Source organism: Littorina saxatilis, linkage group LG8, assembly GCF_037325665.1.
Source record: "Littorina saxatilis isolate snail1 linkage group LG8, US_GU_Lsax_2.0, whole genome shotgun sequence".
In the NCBI taxonomy this organism is placed as follows: Eukaryota; Metazoa; Mollusca; class Gastropoda; order Littorinimorpha; family Littorinidae; genus Littorina; species Littorina saxatilis.
Genome location: NC_090252.1, coordinates 15,543,114 through 15,559,223, shown reverse-complemented (window position 1 = coordinate 15,559,223; position 16,110 = coordinate 15,543,114). Strand labels below are relative to the sequence as shown.

Here is a 16,110-nt window from a genome sequence, read left to right as displayed (position 1 = left end):
GGATCCTCTAGGTCCAACATCCGGAGAATCTCCTCCCGAGACAAGGCTCGCCTTTGATTCATTTTTTTCCCTCAAAAACGCACACAAATCAGGCGGATTTGCAAATGGCAGAAGGGGACGCCAAGTGTATCAAGGGAAACAACTCAATTTATTTGCAAGCTTCAAAAACCGGGAAGCAATCACGAGTCGTGTACCCTCTATGGCTGGTACTGAAAAATGCGCTTCCCGTCCATGGGCGTGTCAGCGCTGGTACTGATTTATCAGTGTCCCGTCGCGAAAGTGTTAAAGGTTGACACGCTGACACAATTATGCACAGTAGCAACATGCCCCCACGAAGAAAACTGAGCTATTTGGATCTAGAGGAAGGGCAATAGGATGGCTACAAGACGATGTTGCTGCCAGGCAAGTGACCCAGAGGCTTGCAGTGGCTCCCTCTGTCATCATCAGACTAAAACAGAGATTCCAAGCAACTGGAAGAGTGCAGGAGCGAGAACGTTCTGGTTGGCCCAGAGTCACCACACAAAGAGAGGATCGCTTCATTCAGAGGCAGGCCATGCAACAAAGAATGGCTACGGCAAACAACATTAGGCAACGCCTACAAGCTACCACCAACACTGTTGTTAGTGGTCAGACGATCCGAAATCGCTTACACAACTTTGGCTTGCGTGCAAGGCGTCCAGTCCTAGGAACAACCCTAACTGCTAATCACCGAGCAGCATGCCGAGCCTGGTGCACTCAATATGTGAGGTGGCAACGTCAGCAGTGGGCTCAGGTGTTGTTTACAGATGAGTCCCGCTTTTGCTTGGAACCTGCTGATGGTCGTATCCGAGTGTGGAGGCGTCGAGGAGAGCGCTTCGCAGAAGGCGCTGTTCTGGAACGACAGCGTTTTGGCGGAGGCTCTGTGATAGTCTGGGGAGGGATCAGCACACGTCTAAGGACACCTCAGTACCATGTAGTGGGCAACTTGACCGGTGTCCGCTACCAGAATGAGATCCTGCAACCCCTTGTCGTTCCAGCCCTCCAAGCGATGGGCCCTCGTGCTATTCTTCAGGATGACAACGCACCTCCCCATCGCTCTGCAGCTGTAAACACCTTCATCCAGCAGGCAGGGTCAACAGGATGCTGTGGCCAGCCAACAGCCCGGACCAGAACCCAATAGAGCACATGTGGGACGAGCTTTGTCGTCGGGTACAGCAACATCACCCTCCTCCTGCCAATCTGGGTCAACTGCTGCAATGGCTCCAGCAGGAGTGGAATGGAGTTCCCAGAGCATTCATTCATTCATATTGTAACGTATCCGCTGTTTGCTCTCGGTGTTGATTGTTGTGTGTGTGTGGGCGGGGATATAGCTCAGTTGGTAGCGCGCTGGATTTGTATTCAGTTGGCCGCTGTCAGCGCGAGTTCGATCCCAGGTTCGGCGGAAATTTATTTCACAGAGTCAACTTTGTGTGCAGACTCTCTTCGGTGTCCGAACCACACCCCGTGTATACTACATTGGGTGTGCACGTTAAAGATCCCACGATTGACAAAAGGGTCTTTCCTGGCAAAATTGCTTAGGCACAGTTAATAATTGTCTACCATACCCGTGTGACTTGGAATAAGGCCGTGAAAGGTAAATATGCGCCGACATGGCTGCAATCTACTGGCCGTATAAAATTTCATCCCACACGGCATCACTGCAGAGCGCCTAGAACTGTACCCACGGAATATGCGCGATATAAGCCTCATTGATTGATTGATTGATTGAATGATAATGAAGACGAAGAATAAAACAAACACAAATTGTTCCGGGTTTCAAGATTCAGATTTAATATGTTAATAAATTCGTATCGTATCTCATTCTCAGTGTATCATTCTTTCACATGTAAAATAGGAATGACGTACAATAACTCTGTTCTGATCTATCTTCTTTCTGTTGCATAACCTCGAGCCCAGAAGACATAGAGTGAAATGACTCTGATTTCTTTCGTAGACTGATCTCTCCTGTAGATTATCCCCGATTTCTCTTCTCCGGGTTTCCTCCTGTAGACCTCGATTTCTTCTGTAGACTGGCCCTAATTTCCCTTTTTCCCCATTCCTTCCTGTAGACTGCTATCCCGTCGTGTAGCTTAGAACCTAGTGTTCTCTAACTCAATAGTATAGCTCAATAGCCCCGTCTTGAAGAAGTACCGTCTACAACTGAATAGACTCTTTGTCCTGTCTCGAAGAAGTACGAGAATACAACAATAGAACCCGACTAGAACAACATCGCCTTAGAACAACCAAACAATCCTAAGCCAAAAGAACAACCCCGATTTCTCCTTTCCCTTCTCTATTTATCCCCTTCCTTGTTTGTTTACCTGTTACCTCTGGCTACCACTAACGTTTCGATCGTCTATAACGATCTCCCCTGACTGTCTACGTTACCCCAATATTTGTCCTAACAACATAAACAACATACGTTGTCTCTCCTTCCTTTCTTCAGTTGTCTCGTACCTTTAGCAACGAACCGACACTCTCGATCGTCTTAGAGTCAAGGCGATCGAGGATGTTTGTTTACGTTTCTCTAGGTAACTTCTAACAATGCTCAAACAACCTATCCTACCGAACTAAATCTCCATTTTACTTTCACTCAATCATTATCCTATCAATAATGAATCAATTCTAAAATGCATAACTATATTTACATGCACATTTCATAACATAATATTCTCTCATCGTTCTGCTTCGATGAGATCTCGTATAACACCTTCTCAAGTCAAAGCGACCAAAAAGTGTTTGTTTACGTTTCTCTAGGTAACCTCTAACAACATACAAACAATTTATCTAACTAAACTAAATCTCTGTTTCCTTCCACTCAATCATTATCTTATCAATAATGAATTAATTCTAAAATGCATGCAGTAATATTCACATGCACATTTCATAACATAACATTCTCTCATCGTTCTTCTTCGATGAGATCTCGAACAACACGTCATCTAAAATGGCGTCATCGAAGAGAAGATTACGTTCCATTGTGTTCATCTCATAAGAATGCGATCGATACGCACACGATTCCGAATAAAAACTACATAAACTAGTCAGCGAAAGTTTCCTGCTACGAACTGTGCAGTGATTTTCTGGTGAGTACATCTTAACACAGTTAATATCGTAACATTTGTCCACAAGTCTCCCAATCTTTCACTTGTGTCAATGAAGAACACTTTTAGATCTGTATCACATGTTTCTCAGTGCAAAAGTTAGATCCACTAATGTTCAGGTTAAAGTTTCTGGATAATACTAATAGGGCCATCCATTACAATATGCAACCTGATCCACTCCATGCGCCAACGATGTGTAAAATGCCTGGCACACAACGGAGGGCACACGCGTTATTGACACTGATTCACATTGTTGTGAATTCCGTTTTCGAGGGTTGTCACGTTTGACACACTCTAGCTAAATTGTCGCTGCCGCGTTCGATCTTTGCTTTGTTTGTCATTACTCCTTGGTTTTTCAATTATATAATTTTAAAAAAATGAAAGAATTCGGTTTTGTCTGTTTTGTGTGGCGTGCTTGAAAAAAGTGATCCTTAACTTTGTTTTGAAGAGTGTATGAAGATGTTCAATTTATTATTGATGAATTAGAATCAAAATTGGTGTATTCGGTATTTGATCATGTGATTTTTTTATTTTTTTATTTTTTTATGTAGTTTATTTTTCAGTCTCTGGGGTGGTGTTGTCTGGGTGGGTGAAATAAGGGGGAGGGGGATGTTTGGGGGCGTGTTTTGTTGTCTTTTCGGTCTTGGTGGTTTACTATTTTTCCCACTGTCTCTCTCAGGGCTCTCATTGACTTTTATGCAGACTCCATAGAAACAGTTTCTTGAACAGCCTCTTAAACTGAGAAGCTACAAGTACAAGGTCAACAACATAAACAGGTGACTGGAGTCTCAGGCATTGGTTCTTTTTTTTTAAATATGCACAGGAATGTTTACTGTAAATTATGACAATGAAAAATTGAGAAAAAGTTACTGCCGCTTTTTATTTTTGGAGTTGTTTTTGTCTTTAGGTGTAATTGGGTAGGTAGGTAGGTGGGAGGGGGTGGTTTTGGTGGTTCTGATGTTTATGATGTAAAGGTGTTTTTTATATTAAGGTTTCATTAGTTTATTTAGGGGGTGGGGGGAGGGGGGGAGGGGGGGTAGGGGAGGGGGATTTAAAGTGTTCTTTTAGCTTCCGGAGAGGTGCTAAGCCTGTTGATATGGAAATGACATAGAATAATTGGTGGTAAGGGTTATCACAAAACAGCAAAGATAAATTTGTATACGTTTATTTCCAGAGTTTTATTTAACCGAATATTAGTTTTCTGATTAGTGTTTTTAAAGAAGCAATACTGTGGAGCATGTGATATAATTCACGTGAGAATAATATGAGATGTTACGTTACCTTCTTTTTTTTATTACAAGATTAGCTCATTGAGTCTGACAGGAACATCATTTCTTGGCCAGTTTAAAAAAAAAGTCATGAAATGAAGTTAACCCAGGTTAGACATGAGCATATCAGACTTATTTGTGACAATGTATTTATCAGTAATTACAACGAGAGACTTAAAAAAACTGAAGTCATTCATAGACAATATGATTACAATCACAAACAGGGTACACCATGTCATTTTGGTCTGGATCAGCAGCTGTTGTTCATTCCCTGTAATGGTCTAATTGTCGAACCTGTCTGAATGTGCTTCTTCATTTCTGTATACCTTTAAACAAATTAAAAACAATAATTATCTCTCTTTAATGATCAAACGTTCTAAGTTACGTGGGATTTATTGTTTTACGTTAAACTATGTTTTTGATGTACATGGCTGGCAGACAGGACAGAACAAACACACATTATCGAGACAGACATAACATCACGTTCACACACAAGTAAACACATATACATACAAAACAAACATTTGCATAGGAATTATACCATGATAATTATACACAACATTTCTGTATACCTAGTGTGAACAACGTTTCGGCATTTGCAGACTAATCATTGTATTGCTGTTGTGAGTTATATTATGGTGTGACCTAAATTGTTCGGAATTTGTTGTGTATGATCTAATTTGTGACCCTCCACCACGGAATGAGTCGCATGTCACCTTTGCATAATTTTCATATTTTTTAAATTTACCTAAAGAGTTTTGTTATGCTCTCTCTAGTGGTGAAACCCGTATTAGAAAAGAGCGAAAACTTTTTGAGTTGTGAGCCTGTGACTAAGGTGACCATCACACTGTTACCAGACACCCCCTCCCCCGGACTTATATTAAGCCTAGCGCAGAACCGCGCGAGGTGACATGCGACTCATTCCGTGGTGGAGGGTCACATTTCTAAGTTGTTTCTCCATGACCCCAGCAGAAGAACCGACATCATACTAGATGGTGCTGTTTCTGATTGGGGATAGGCAAGCTCTTGCATTGTGCAAGCCTTCAGAAACTTTCCAGTCTGATATGGTAGAAAAAAGCGTGATCCTAACATGTTAATAAGACTTGATTAAATACGTGCAGGAGCAACTTCGGCAGACCAATATGGCCAGTCTCACAATGCAGGGAAGGTGAGTTCATTGAGTTATGTTTTCCCATATGTTCTGTGTTGTGTGTTTATGCATAGCCCATCTAAAGAAGAGAACATCTCGGATCTCCTAATTCCGTGATAGCACATTAATTTTGTGTATTTGAAAAAATATCTGCACAACACAATGAAGTCTTACTTTATGATTGAATACTTCCCCCCCCCCCCTTCCCCTCGAATCAACAAAGAGCAGGCACTACACACTCACATATATATGGCATTCCGTTTGTCAAATAATGATTTGGATACTTTTTCATGTTTTTTTCACCAGTTTTAGCTAAATAATCATTATTTAGAAGCTCATGTGCTAAATAAGTAATTGTTTATAAACAATGTAAAACAATTCTAAATAATTTTTTGTTTACGTAAACCATTCATTATTTACCTAAACAATTCATTGTTTACGTAAATAATTCATTGTTTACGTAAATAATGATTTATTTACGTAAACAATATATTATTTAGACTTATATTACATTGTTTATAAACAATCAGCAATGTTGCTAAATAAATCATTATTTACGTAAACAATGAATTATTTACGTAAACAATTCATTGTTTAGGGAAAGCAGTTTTCATTATTTAGGGGAATCAAGAATTGACTTCTAAGCTTCATTTTTTTTCTTTGTGTATATACTATAATTCAATACAAGGTATCTCCAAACATTATTTATCAGAAAATGTTCGTAAATGTGTTTATTTTACAAGCTGAAATTGCCGTACGAAAAGAACTGAATGCGAAAACAAACAAAAGGTCAAGGTCATAACCGGGAGTGTTTAGTGTTTGCATTCTCTCCCTTGAAGTTGTTGAAAAAAAAGTTTTCCGTCCTAAGTTTTCTGTTCTGTCTCAACAAAAACTTTCTCTTTCCATTTCTCTTACTGCATGATTACACTTTTTTTTTTATCTGTAGGTTACACAACACAACACAACTTGGTATGAGCTCTGACGCGATGACGTCACACAGTCGTGTGCAGAGTTGTCCGGCCTTGCCTCTGGCATTCCGGCGGAACTCGCGAGAAGGCAACACGCGAAATCTGCACTCTGAATCTTCCCCATTTATCGACATGGTCTCTAGTTGTAATGTTAAACATTGCCATAACAGACAAGATAGAGATAGGGACAGAAGATTCTTTTCTGTTCCATTTGTTGTCAACGGAAAGGGCAAAGAGACAAGGGATTTGACTGCACGACGCGGGCGAGAATGGTTGGCACAGCTTCAGCTGAAGAATTTCAACTTTGAATCAACAGCTAGGAGATACGTGTGCTCTGATCATTTTGTCAATGGTAAGTACTCATGCTTTTGTTCACCTGCCTTGGTTAGTCTGTGTTTTATGCAAGCTGTGTTGTGATGGTAGTGTGCGGACAGTCGGTCAGTCCTGCACCGAGTGCAGTCTATGACTGAGCATAGACCATTTGGTTATTTGGTCTATGGACTGAGTGAGTCAGTCTTACACTTACTCTCAGTATAACAACTTATCATGGTTGCCCAAAACCATGACTTGTGAGAATGCCATATGTGTGAAATACTTGGATTTGATAATCAGAATTTATTTGAACACTAAATGGTCATTGTTGATACAACTTCATAGTTCAGTTTTAAAGGGTAGATCTGTGTCTAAATATACTCATTCATTTTGTTTGGGTGACTTATTTTTAAAATAACTCCCAATCCATAATTTACAATACATTTGCCTTTGATTTTTTCTGCAGGGCAACCATATGTGGGAAGTAAACAGTCCGAGCTGGACACCTACTTTGAAACTTGGGTATGGTGCAGGGACACAGCCTGACAGCCAACAAGGACAGTACCAGAGACTCAAGGAGAGGAAGAAGCTTGTGGGGAGTGAGTCAACTCCTTCTCACCCTAATTTAGCAGAGGATGCTGTTGATGACGACGGTGAAGGTACTTCGGATACAGCAGAACTGGCTGCTCCTCTTCCCGAGAGAGGTGACTGTGGCGGTACTTACTGCCAGACTGAAACCTATGACAATTTTGCCTGGATTTCTAAAGATGAAGAAAAGCAGCTACGGGATGAACTAAACAGGCTGGTGCTAGAAACTCGGGAACTTAAAGACGAACTTGCCAAGAAAAAAATGACACTTGATTCTTTGAGGGACAATGACGATACTGTACGATATTTTACTGGGATTTCTAATTTCTTCACACTTGTTACATTATTTGATTTTCTTGCACCGCATTTACCAACACAATCGCGCAGAGCACTGACACAGTTTCAAGCTCTCATTCATGCATATATACGCCTTAACACACCTCTGCTGGCATACATCTTTTCTGTGTCAAGAACAACTGCCAGCAAAGTTTTTCACGAGACTGTGCATATCATGTACCACAGACTGCAGCCACTTGTTTTCTGGCCAGACAGGCGAAGTATAAAGACAAGTCTACCGCCACAGTTCCTTCCCTATCCATGGAACAGAGTAGTGTCCATTATTGACTGTTTTGAAATATATTCATTGAAAGACCCTCCATTCCCGATCTAGAGGCTATTTGGATTGAAACTAAGATACAACAGGAAAGCTTATTAGTTGGAACTTTTTATAGACCGCCTTCTGCAAATGTTGGTTATTGGGACCTGATATATCAATCAGTTAATGCAGCCGGTATGACTGGTATGAAGTATATTGTTTGTGGTGATTTTAATTCCGATGTTCTTAATAGTACGTGTTTCAATTTGCAAGATATTATGATAAAAAATGGTTTGTTCCAGTTAGTCAAACAACCTACACGAATTACAGAAACAACGTCAACGTGCATAGATTTGATTTTGACACCAAGCCCTGATATTGTTGAAGAAATTCAGGTTTTACCGCCAATCTGCAGTGACCATTCGGTCCCGCTTGCAATTGTTAAAGGAAATAGTATAGGCAAAGCAAGTTATAAACGGTTGATTTATAATTATTCCAAATTGGACGTTGTCAGTTTAAAGGAAAAATTATGTAATGTGGATTGGACGAGTATGGTCTCACTCAGTTCGATTGACGAAGCAGCAGAGGCATTTTCGGATACCCAAATGGATATGGTTACACAGTGTATGCCAGTAAAAGAAATAACTGTGAGAGAAGCGGATACACCCTGGATGACTGACGGTATTAAACGACTGATTGATAAAAAGAAAAAGATACACACATTAGCAAAACTATTGAATTCTGTTTGGATCTGGGATTTTTTCCGAAGAATTCGCAATAAATTAACTGATGTTATTCGATTGAGGAAAGCAGAATATCTAAAAGAATTGGATGATCGTGTTAGTTCACAAGACTGTTTTGGCAATAAAGATTGGTGGAAATTAGTAAAGTCGTTTATGTCACGCAAAGGTATGTCTTCAAATGAATTTCCTCCCATCGAAAACAATGGCCGTGTTTATTATTCCAATGTAGAAAAAGCAACAGTATTCAATGAATGTTTTGTAAAACAATCGGTATTGGATGATGATGATGATGAAGTTCCTGAAGTTAGAGAACAGAATACCACCATTGATTTTTTGATTATTGATGCTGCACACGTGCTTACTATGTTGAAGAATCTTGATGTACGCAAAGCCTCTGGTCCTGATTCTGTTTCAAATAGAGTTCTGGCTGCATGTGCAGATATTATTGCGATGCCACTCACTGCATTATTCAACAGATCTCTCGAAGAAGCCACAGTTCCTGCAATATGGAAGATAGCTAATGTAATTCCGATATATAAAAAAGGTGAAAAGGAATTATGTTCAAATTACCGACCAATATCACTTCTTAGCTGTGTAGGTAAAGTTATGGAAAGGTGTGTACAATGTCACGTGTTTGCTTATTTGAAGGAGTATAACCTGTTAACACCAGTTCAGTCCGGTTTTATTCCATGCGATTCAACTGTATACCAACTCATTTGTTTGTATAATGATATATGCAAAGCTTTTGATGATAAGATAACATCACAGGCGATTTTCTTTGACGTGTCAAAAGCTTTCGACAGAGTTTGGCACAAGGGTTTGATGAAAAAGTTATACGCTATTGGCATAAGGGGACAGTTGTATTTTTGGTTTGATAATTATTTGAGGGAAAGAAAACAATGTGTTGTGGTAAAAGGTTGTAAGTCACAGTTTTTGCCGGTTTCTGCGGGTGTTCCCCAAGGGTCAGTATTAGGACCTCTCCTCTTTTTATATTTAGTCAAGTTTTGACTAAATATTTTAACATCGAGGGGGAATCGAAACGAGGGTCGTGGTGTATGTGTGTCTGTCTGTGCGTGTGTGTGTGTGTGTGTGTGTGTGTAGAGCGATTCAGACTAAACTACTGGACCGATCTTTATGAAATTTGACATGAGAGTTCCTGGGTATGAAATCCCCGAACGTTTTTTTCATTTTTTTGATAAATGTCTTTGATGACGTCATATCCGGCTTTTCGTGAAAGTTGAGGCGGCACTGTCACGCCCTCATTTTTCAACCAAATTGGTTGAAATTTTGGTCAAGTAATCTTCGACGAAGCCCGGACTTCGGTATTGCATTTCAGCTTGGTGGCTTAAAAATTAATTAATTACTTTGGTCATTAAAAATCTGAAAATTGTAAAAAAAAATAAAAATTTATAAAACGATCCAAATTTACGTTTATCTTATTCTCCATCATTTGCTGATTCCAAAAACATATCAATATGTTATATTTGGATTAAAAACAAGCTCTGAAAATTAAATATATAAAAATTATTATCAAAATTAAAGTGTCCAAATCAATTTAAAAACACTTTCATCTTATTCCTTGTCGGTTCCTGATTCCAAAAACATATAGATATGATATGTTTGGATTAAAAACACGCTCAGAAAGTTAAAACAAAGAGAGGTACAGAAAAGCGTGCTATCCTTCTTAGCGCAACTACTACCCCGCTCTTCTTGTCAATTTCACTGCCTATGCCGTGAGCGGTGGACTACGAGTATACGGTCTTGCTGCGTTGCATTGCGTTCAGTTTCATTCTGTGAGTTCGACAGCTACTTGACTAAATATTGTATTTTCGCTTTACGCGACTTGTTGGTTTATATAAACGACATTGTTGATAATATTGAATCAGTGATTAAACTATTTGCAGATGATACCAGCATGTATTTAAGCCTCGATGACCCTTTCCGTAGAACTGAAATACTCAATTCTGATTTAGGTAAGATTGCAAACTGGGCCATCAAATGGAAAGTGAAATTTAATCAGTCGAAAACAGAGTTAATATCCTTTTCCGGTCAAAGATGTATACAGAAATTTCCCCTTGTTTTTGGCGATGTAGCCCTCATAGAAAAAGAAAGTCATAAACATTTAGGTGTTATTTTTCAAGATAATTGTAAATGGGCCTTACACATACAGTCTATTGTGGCAACTTGTCGAGTACTTGTGGCTTGTTTAAAATCTTATAAATATAGGCTCAGTCGAAGATCCCGAGAAGCAATGTATAAATCTTTTATTTTACCTCATTTTGATTATTGTGATGTTGTGTGGGATAATTGTACAAAGAAGCTTTCAGATGAGCTGGAGAAGCTGCAACTCGAATCCATTCGAATTATTGTTGGTGCTGTTAAAGGCACTTCACACGAAAAATTGTATACAGAATCTGGCTTTATACCACTTATAGAGCGAAGACGCCGTCACAAATTAATGTTATATTATAAAATGGTCCACGGCAATGTACCAAATTACCTCAACGTTTTATTGCCACCTCTTGTTTCTGACCTAAATCCCTACCACCACAGACACCCACTAGAGCGTAAGACTCCCCAGTGTAAATCAGATGTGTACAAGTCATCTTTTATTCCTTCTGCAACTAGTCTCTGGAATAAGTTGCCTGAAAATATACAACAATGTGATTCTGTTGGTCTGTTCAAGCGACATTTCACAGCTTTTGATATTTCAATTCCACCATATTACTATTCCCCAAATCGCAAAACTGAAGTTTTGCATTGCAGGTTATGACTTGGAATGAGTGATTTACAATATGATATGTTTAATCGCCACCTAGTAAACAACCCGGAATGTTCTTGTGGTTATTTTGCTGAAACTGTTCATCACTATTTGCTATCATGTCCCCTGTTTAATGATGCAAGAACCGCAACAATCGGTACATTAGCTCCAGAATTTGTTAATATTGACACACTCCTGACAGGTGATTCAAACATTTCCATATTTGAAAATAGTGCCATTTGTGTTGTTGTCCAAAGCTATATTGAGAAATAAAACCGCTTTGGGACACCTTAGTTCGATGTTGGTGTGGGTTTTTCTAAATATATTACTTGGGGCCCATCTTTTTTTTGATATTTTGTTGTGTCTTTCGTTCTCGTTTTGTATTTGTTTTCGTTTTCGGTATTGACACAGATTGTGTTCGATAATTCAAACTAAGTTTTCCTTGCTGTTTTTCTCCTTTTCTTTTTTTTTCCTTTTTTTTATTTTTATTTTTCTTTTTTTTTATTTTTTTTTCATATATATATATATTTTTGTTTTGTTTTGGTCTCATCTCTTTTTTCAAAACATGTGTCGCATTGATCATAATCCGCCATGAAATTTCAGGAATGTTTATGTGAGCACTTACCATAAGTTTTAAACTTGTGCTCCTTCTTAATGATGTTATATTATCATGTGTCTGTTTATGAATAAAATACTGTTTAAAAAAAAAAGACCCTCCAGTGTTGATGCTAGTGCACTCACCTGGTCAAACTACAAGCACAACAATACAATTAAATACAATATCAATTACACCTCAAGGCCATATTTCTTTTATTTCTAAAGGGTGGGGTGGGCTTTCAAGTGACAAGCACATCACTGCAAATAGTGGGTATCTAGACAATATTGTACAACATGACAGGGGCGGACGAGGGGTGGGGGTTTCTGGAACCCCCCCCCCCCCCCCCCCCCCCCAGCCACAAAAAAAAAGCTCTTCTTGTCAATGTCACTGCCTTTGCCGTGAGCGGTGGACTGACGATGCTACGAGTATACGGTCTTGCTGCGTTGCATTGCGTTCAGTTTCAGTCTGTGAGTTCGACAGCTACTTGACTAAATGTTGTATTTTCGCCTTACGCGACTTGTTTGTTTTGTTGTTGTTGGCGGGGAGCATCCTTCTTCATTGATCTTTTTTTCTGCTTTTTACTTTAAATATACCTATATCATTAACAATATTATATCTAAATGTATTTTAAAAAACTCTTCTATATAACAGTTCCCTCTCAAAAATGCATACAATATCCAGAGGGGAACCATATCTATAAGTTTGTGCACGCGACTACGCGCATTTTTGTGGCCAGGCAACACGACAGCTGACCTGTAAATAGTTACATTTTAGCAAGCAAACATTCCCATCGCATTCGTCTTCTAATACAAAGTATCAGGCGTAACATATTTCTGGGTACGTATATAGCCGTAACGCGTGTCCGCCGTGATAATTACAGTGCAACATTAACGCTATCACTGGACTCACAGTTGATGCGCAGTGTCCGAGTCACAGACGTCTTGCTGACACTGGTCACGGTATTGATTGCAGTACAGGAAATGGTGTCATCGTCGTCATTGGTAGTGGGGGTGAAGCTGCAATTGCTTTGTGTGACACCGACACAACGACGTCCGGTCCAGCTGTACCGGACACTGGGCTGGACCTCTGCAGCGCTACAGGTCAAGGTCAGAGAACCGGGACTTGTGGGGTGAAGATCAAACACTGCAGGCTGCGCTATAGTTGCATTGGATGGCCCGTCTGAAAGAACAATGCAACGTAGGACGGTTGGTAAATGCAAATTTAACAAAGAAATGTCATCGTGATGTATACAAGTAAACACATATTATGCAATATTGATTATTGTTACAGAGCATTCCAATTATGAAATATTTACCATGAACAGGTCGCATTCACAGTGGGCTAGCGTGATCCATTATATATATACTAGAGGAATACCCGGCTTCGCCGGGGTGAATCGCGAGACAGAGACAGACAGCGTGGCGGTTCATCACAATCACCTCTGCAGGCGAAGTCCTGTCAAACGGGATTGAGAATTTTAGAGCTTATTTCTTAGCCCTATATTATCTGTTGTGGCTTCTCAAATGCCAGAACATACAGACAGACAAAAGCCGCTAGACCCCATCACAAACAGAACTCTACAATCCACAGGTTTTTGCCCACACACACACACACAAACACACACACAGAGAAGCCGTATATATATATATATATGTATATCTATATCTATAAATATATAGAGATAGGTGAGAGTGTATTTTTCGCGTGGCTATAAATTGATTCGACCTTTTCACTTTGACAGTAAGAACAACTTACGGATGCAAGGGAAGCGTTCTGGACAGCGCAGTGACATTCTAAAAATAGTAACTCAGAAACGGGAATTTGGGGTGAACGGCGCGAGACAGAGACAGACAGCGTGGCGGTTCACCACAATCACCTTTGAAGGCGAAGTCCTGTCAAACGGGATTGAGAATTTTAGAGCTTATTTCTTAGCCCTATATTATCTGCTGTGGCTTCTCACATGCCAGAACATACAGACAGACAAAAGCCGCTAGACCACATCACAAACAGAACTCTACAATACACAGGTTTGTGCCCACATACACACACAAACACACACACACACACAGAAGCCGTATATATATATATATATGCATATCTGTATCTATAAATATATAGAGATAGGTGAGAGTGTATTTTTCCCGTGGCTATAAATTGATTCGACCTTTTCACCTTGACAGTAAGAACAACTTACGGGTGCAAGGGAAGCGTTGTGGACAGCGCAGTGGACAGCGCAGTGACATTCTAAAAATAGTAATAGTAACTTACAAACGGGAAAGCCACACGAAGGAAGGGAGATAAACGCCAAACACTGGAGAAGATAAGGAAGAGTTACTTATAATGGTGAAATGAACACAAAAACCAAAATCAGTTCAGCGCTGCGCGCTGAGAGCACGTGTTGAAATATCTCATCGATGATATTGTGTCCGGGGTGTAGCTGAATACGGTGTCCAAATTTGAAAAAGATCCACCGAGAACTTTGGCGTTGTGATGTGGTGTAGCGGCTATGGTGTGTCGGTATGGGGGCCCGGGTAGCTGAGGTGGAACCAAAATAGCTGAGGTGGAACCAAAATCGGTTCAGCGCTGCGCGCTGAGAGCACATGTTGAAATATTGACCAGGTTGTGTCCTGTCCCGGGTCTACCTGAATAAGCCCACCAAATTTGAAGCAGATCCATCGAGAACTTTGGCCGTGCATCGCGAACTCACACACAGACACACAGACACACAGACACACAGACACAAGTCGATATATATATATATATATATATATATATATATATATATATATATGTATAGGTTACAACACGAGTGGTTTTTTATATGGCTTGTATTTCAGTCAAGACCCAGCGGATGAATATCATCGGGAGACACGAGCCTCTGGCGAGTGGCTCTCGATTGATATTCCCGCTGGGTCTTGACTGAAATACAAGCCATATAAAAAAACCACGAGTGTTGTAATCTGTATATCCCATTCTACCATCAAACACAAAGTGTAGACTACTAGAGGCACTGTTGCGATCTGTGCAGGGTAAAACTGTTGCCAGCGAGACTTAGCCCTTTTGCAACCTTAAACTAAGTGACCGTCGCTGAAAAAATAAAACGAATGAGTGCATCGATAAGTACGCGGTAACACTACTTTCAGACCATTTAAAAGCTTTAAGTAAAGGTTCATAAGTTGCAAGAAAGTAATGAAGTCGAATAGAAATTAATTTAGTTGAAGCGCACAATTCTTTTGTTTTGCGTTTCAGGTCGGCAGAACGGGCGAAACGGGTTTGGGACCCATTTGGCTTACTCGATTCAGAATTGATTCCACGTTGTTTTTCTCGAACGTGTGTAATTAGGCTTATTGACAGAGAAGCAAATCTTAGGGAACATATATGTAGGTTTAGATTTAACCATTTGCTCCCTATTTGAAATGTATCTACGTGATAAACTGTTTTGCGAGTGTGTTTGCATGGATGAACTTAAACTGGTATAGGTGAGAGGAAAACGCGACCGACACGTCTGTCACTGCCGATTGATTGCATTTTGAAGGAATATGACTGGATTACGGAAAAATATGTGGACTTACTGCAGAGCCAGGCAAAAGAGTAGACTTGCTCGCAAAACACGTGAAACAGCCGATGTTTGATAGCTGAAGGCGCACACCAAAACACACTGCCGACAGATTCTCAAAAGTCGTCTGCTAACGATGCAAGGGGAGGGTACTCGTGTTTTTGTTTTGGTTCGCTAGCATCTGGTTATCTTGTAAGTTGAATGTTCGTTTTTTTCGACCTGCATTGCTTTCATAATGAAAGAAACTTTTGCTTATTGCATCTCATACATCAGATCAGTTCTGAGATTCATTTTTGCGTGCAACTGATATGGTTTTCTGAGCCGTGCAATACGATTTTAGAACTTCATACAAATGTGTCACATTGTTCGGCGCGAGGTCAAAGGTCGGGAGGAAAGTAGTCCTTTGCCCAAATCGGAATCTGCACTATCATATATTTTTTGGAGTCCAT

At 40.0% G+C, this 16,110-nt stretch overlaps 1 protein-coding gene across 1 annotated transcript in view; it reads right to left on the bottom strand.

Annotated features, from left to right (window-relative positions):
- Window positions 1-16,110, bottom strand: part of LOC138974524 (hemicentin-2-like) — a 126,537-nt gene that overhangs the window by 62,730 nt on the left and 47,697 nt on the right. The window contains exon 5 of the mRNA XM_070347240.1: window positions 13,015-13,284. Within this exon, the coding sequence (XP_070203341.1) occupies window positions 13,015-13,284 (270 nt within the window). The remainder of the gene's footprint in view (window positions 1-13,014; window positions 13,285-16,110) is intronic.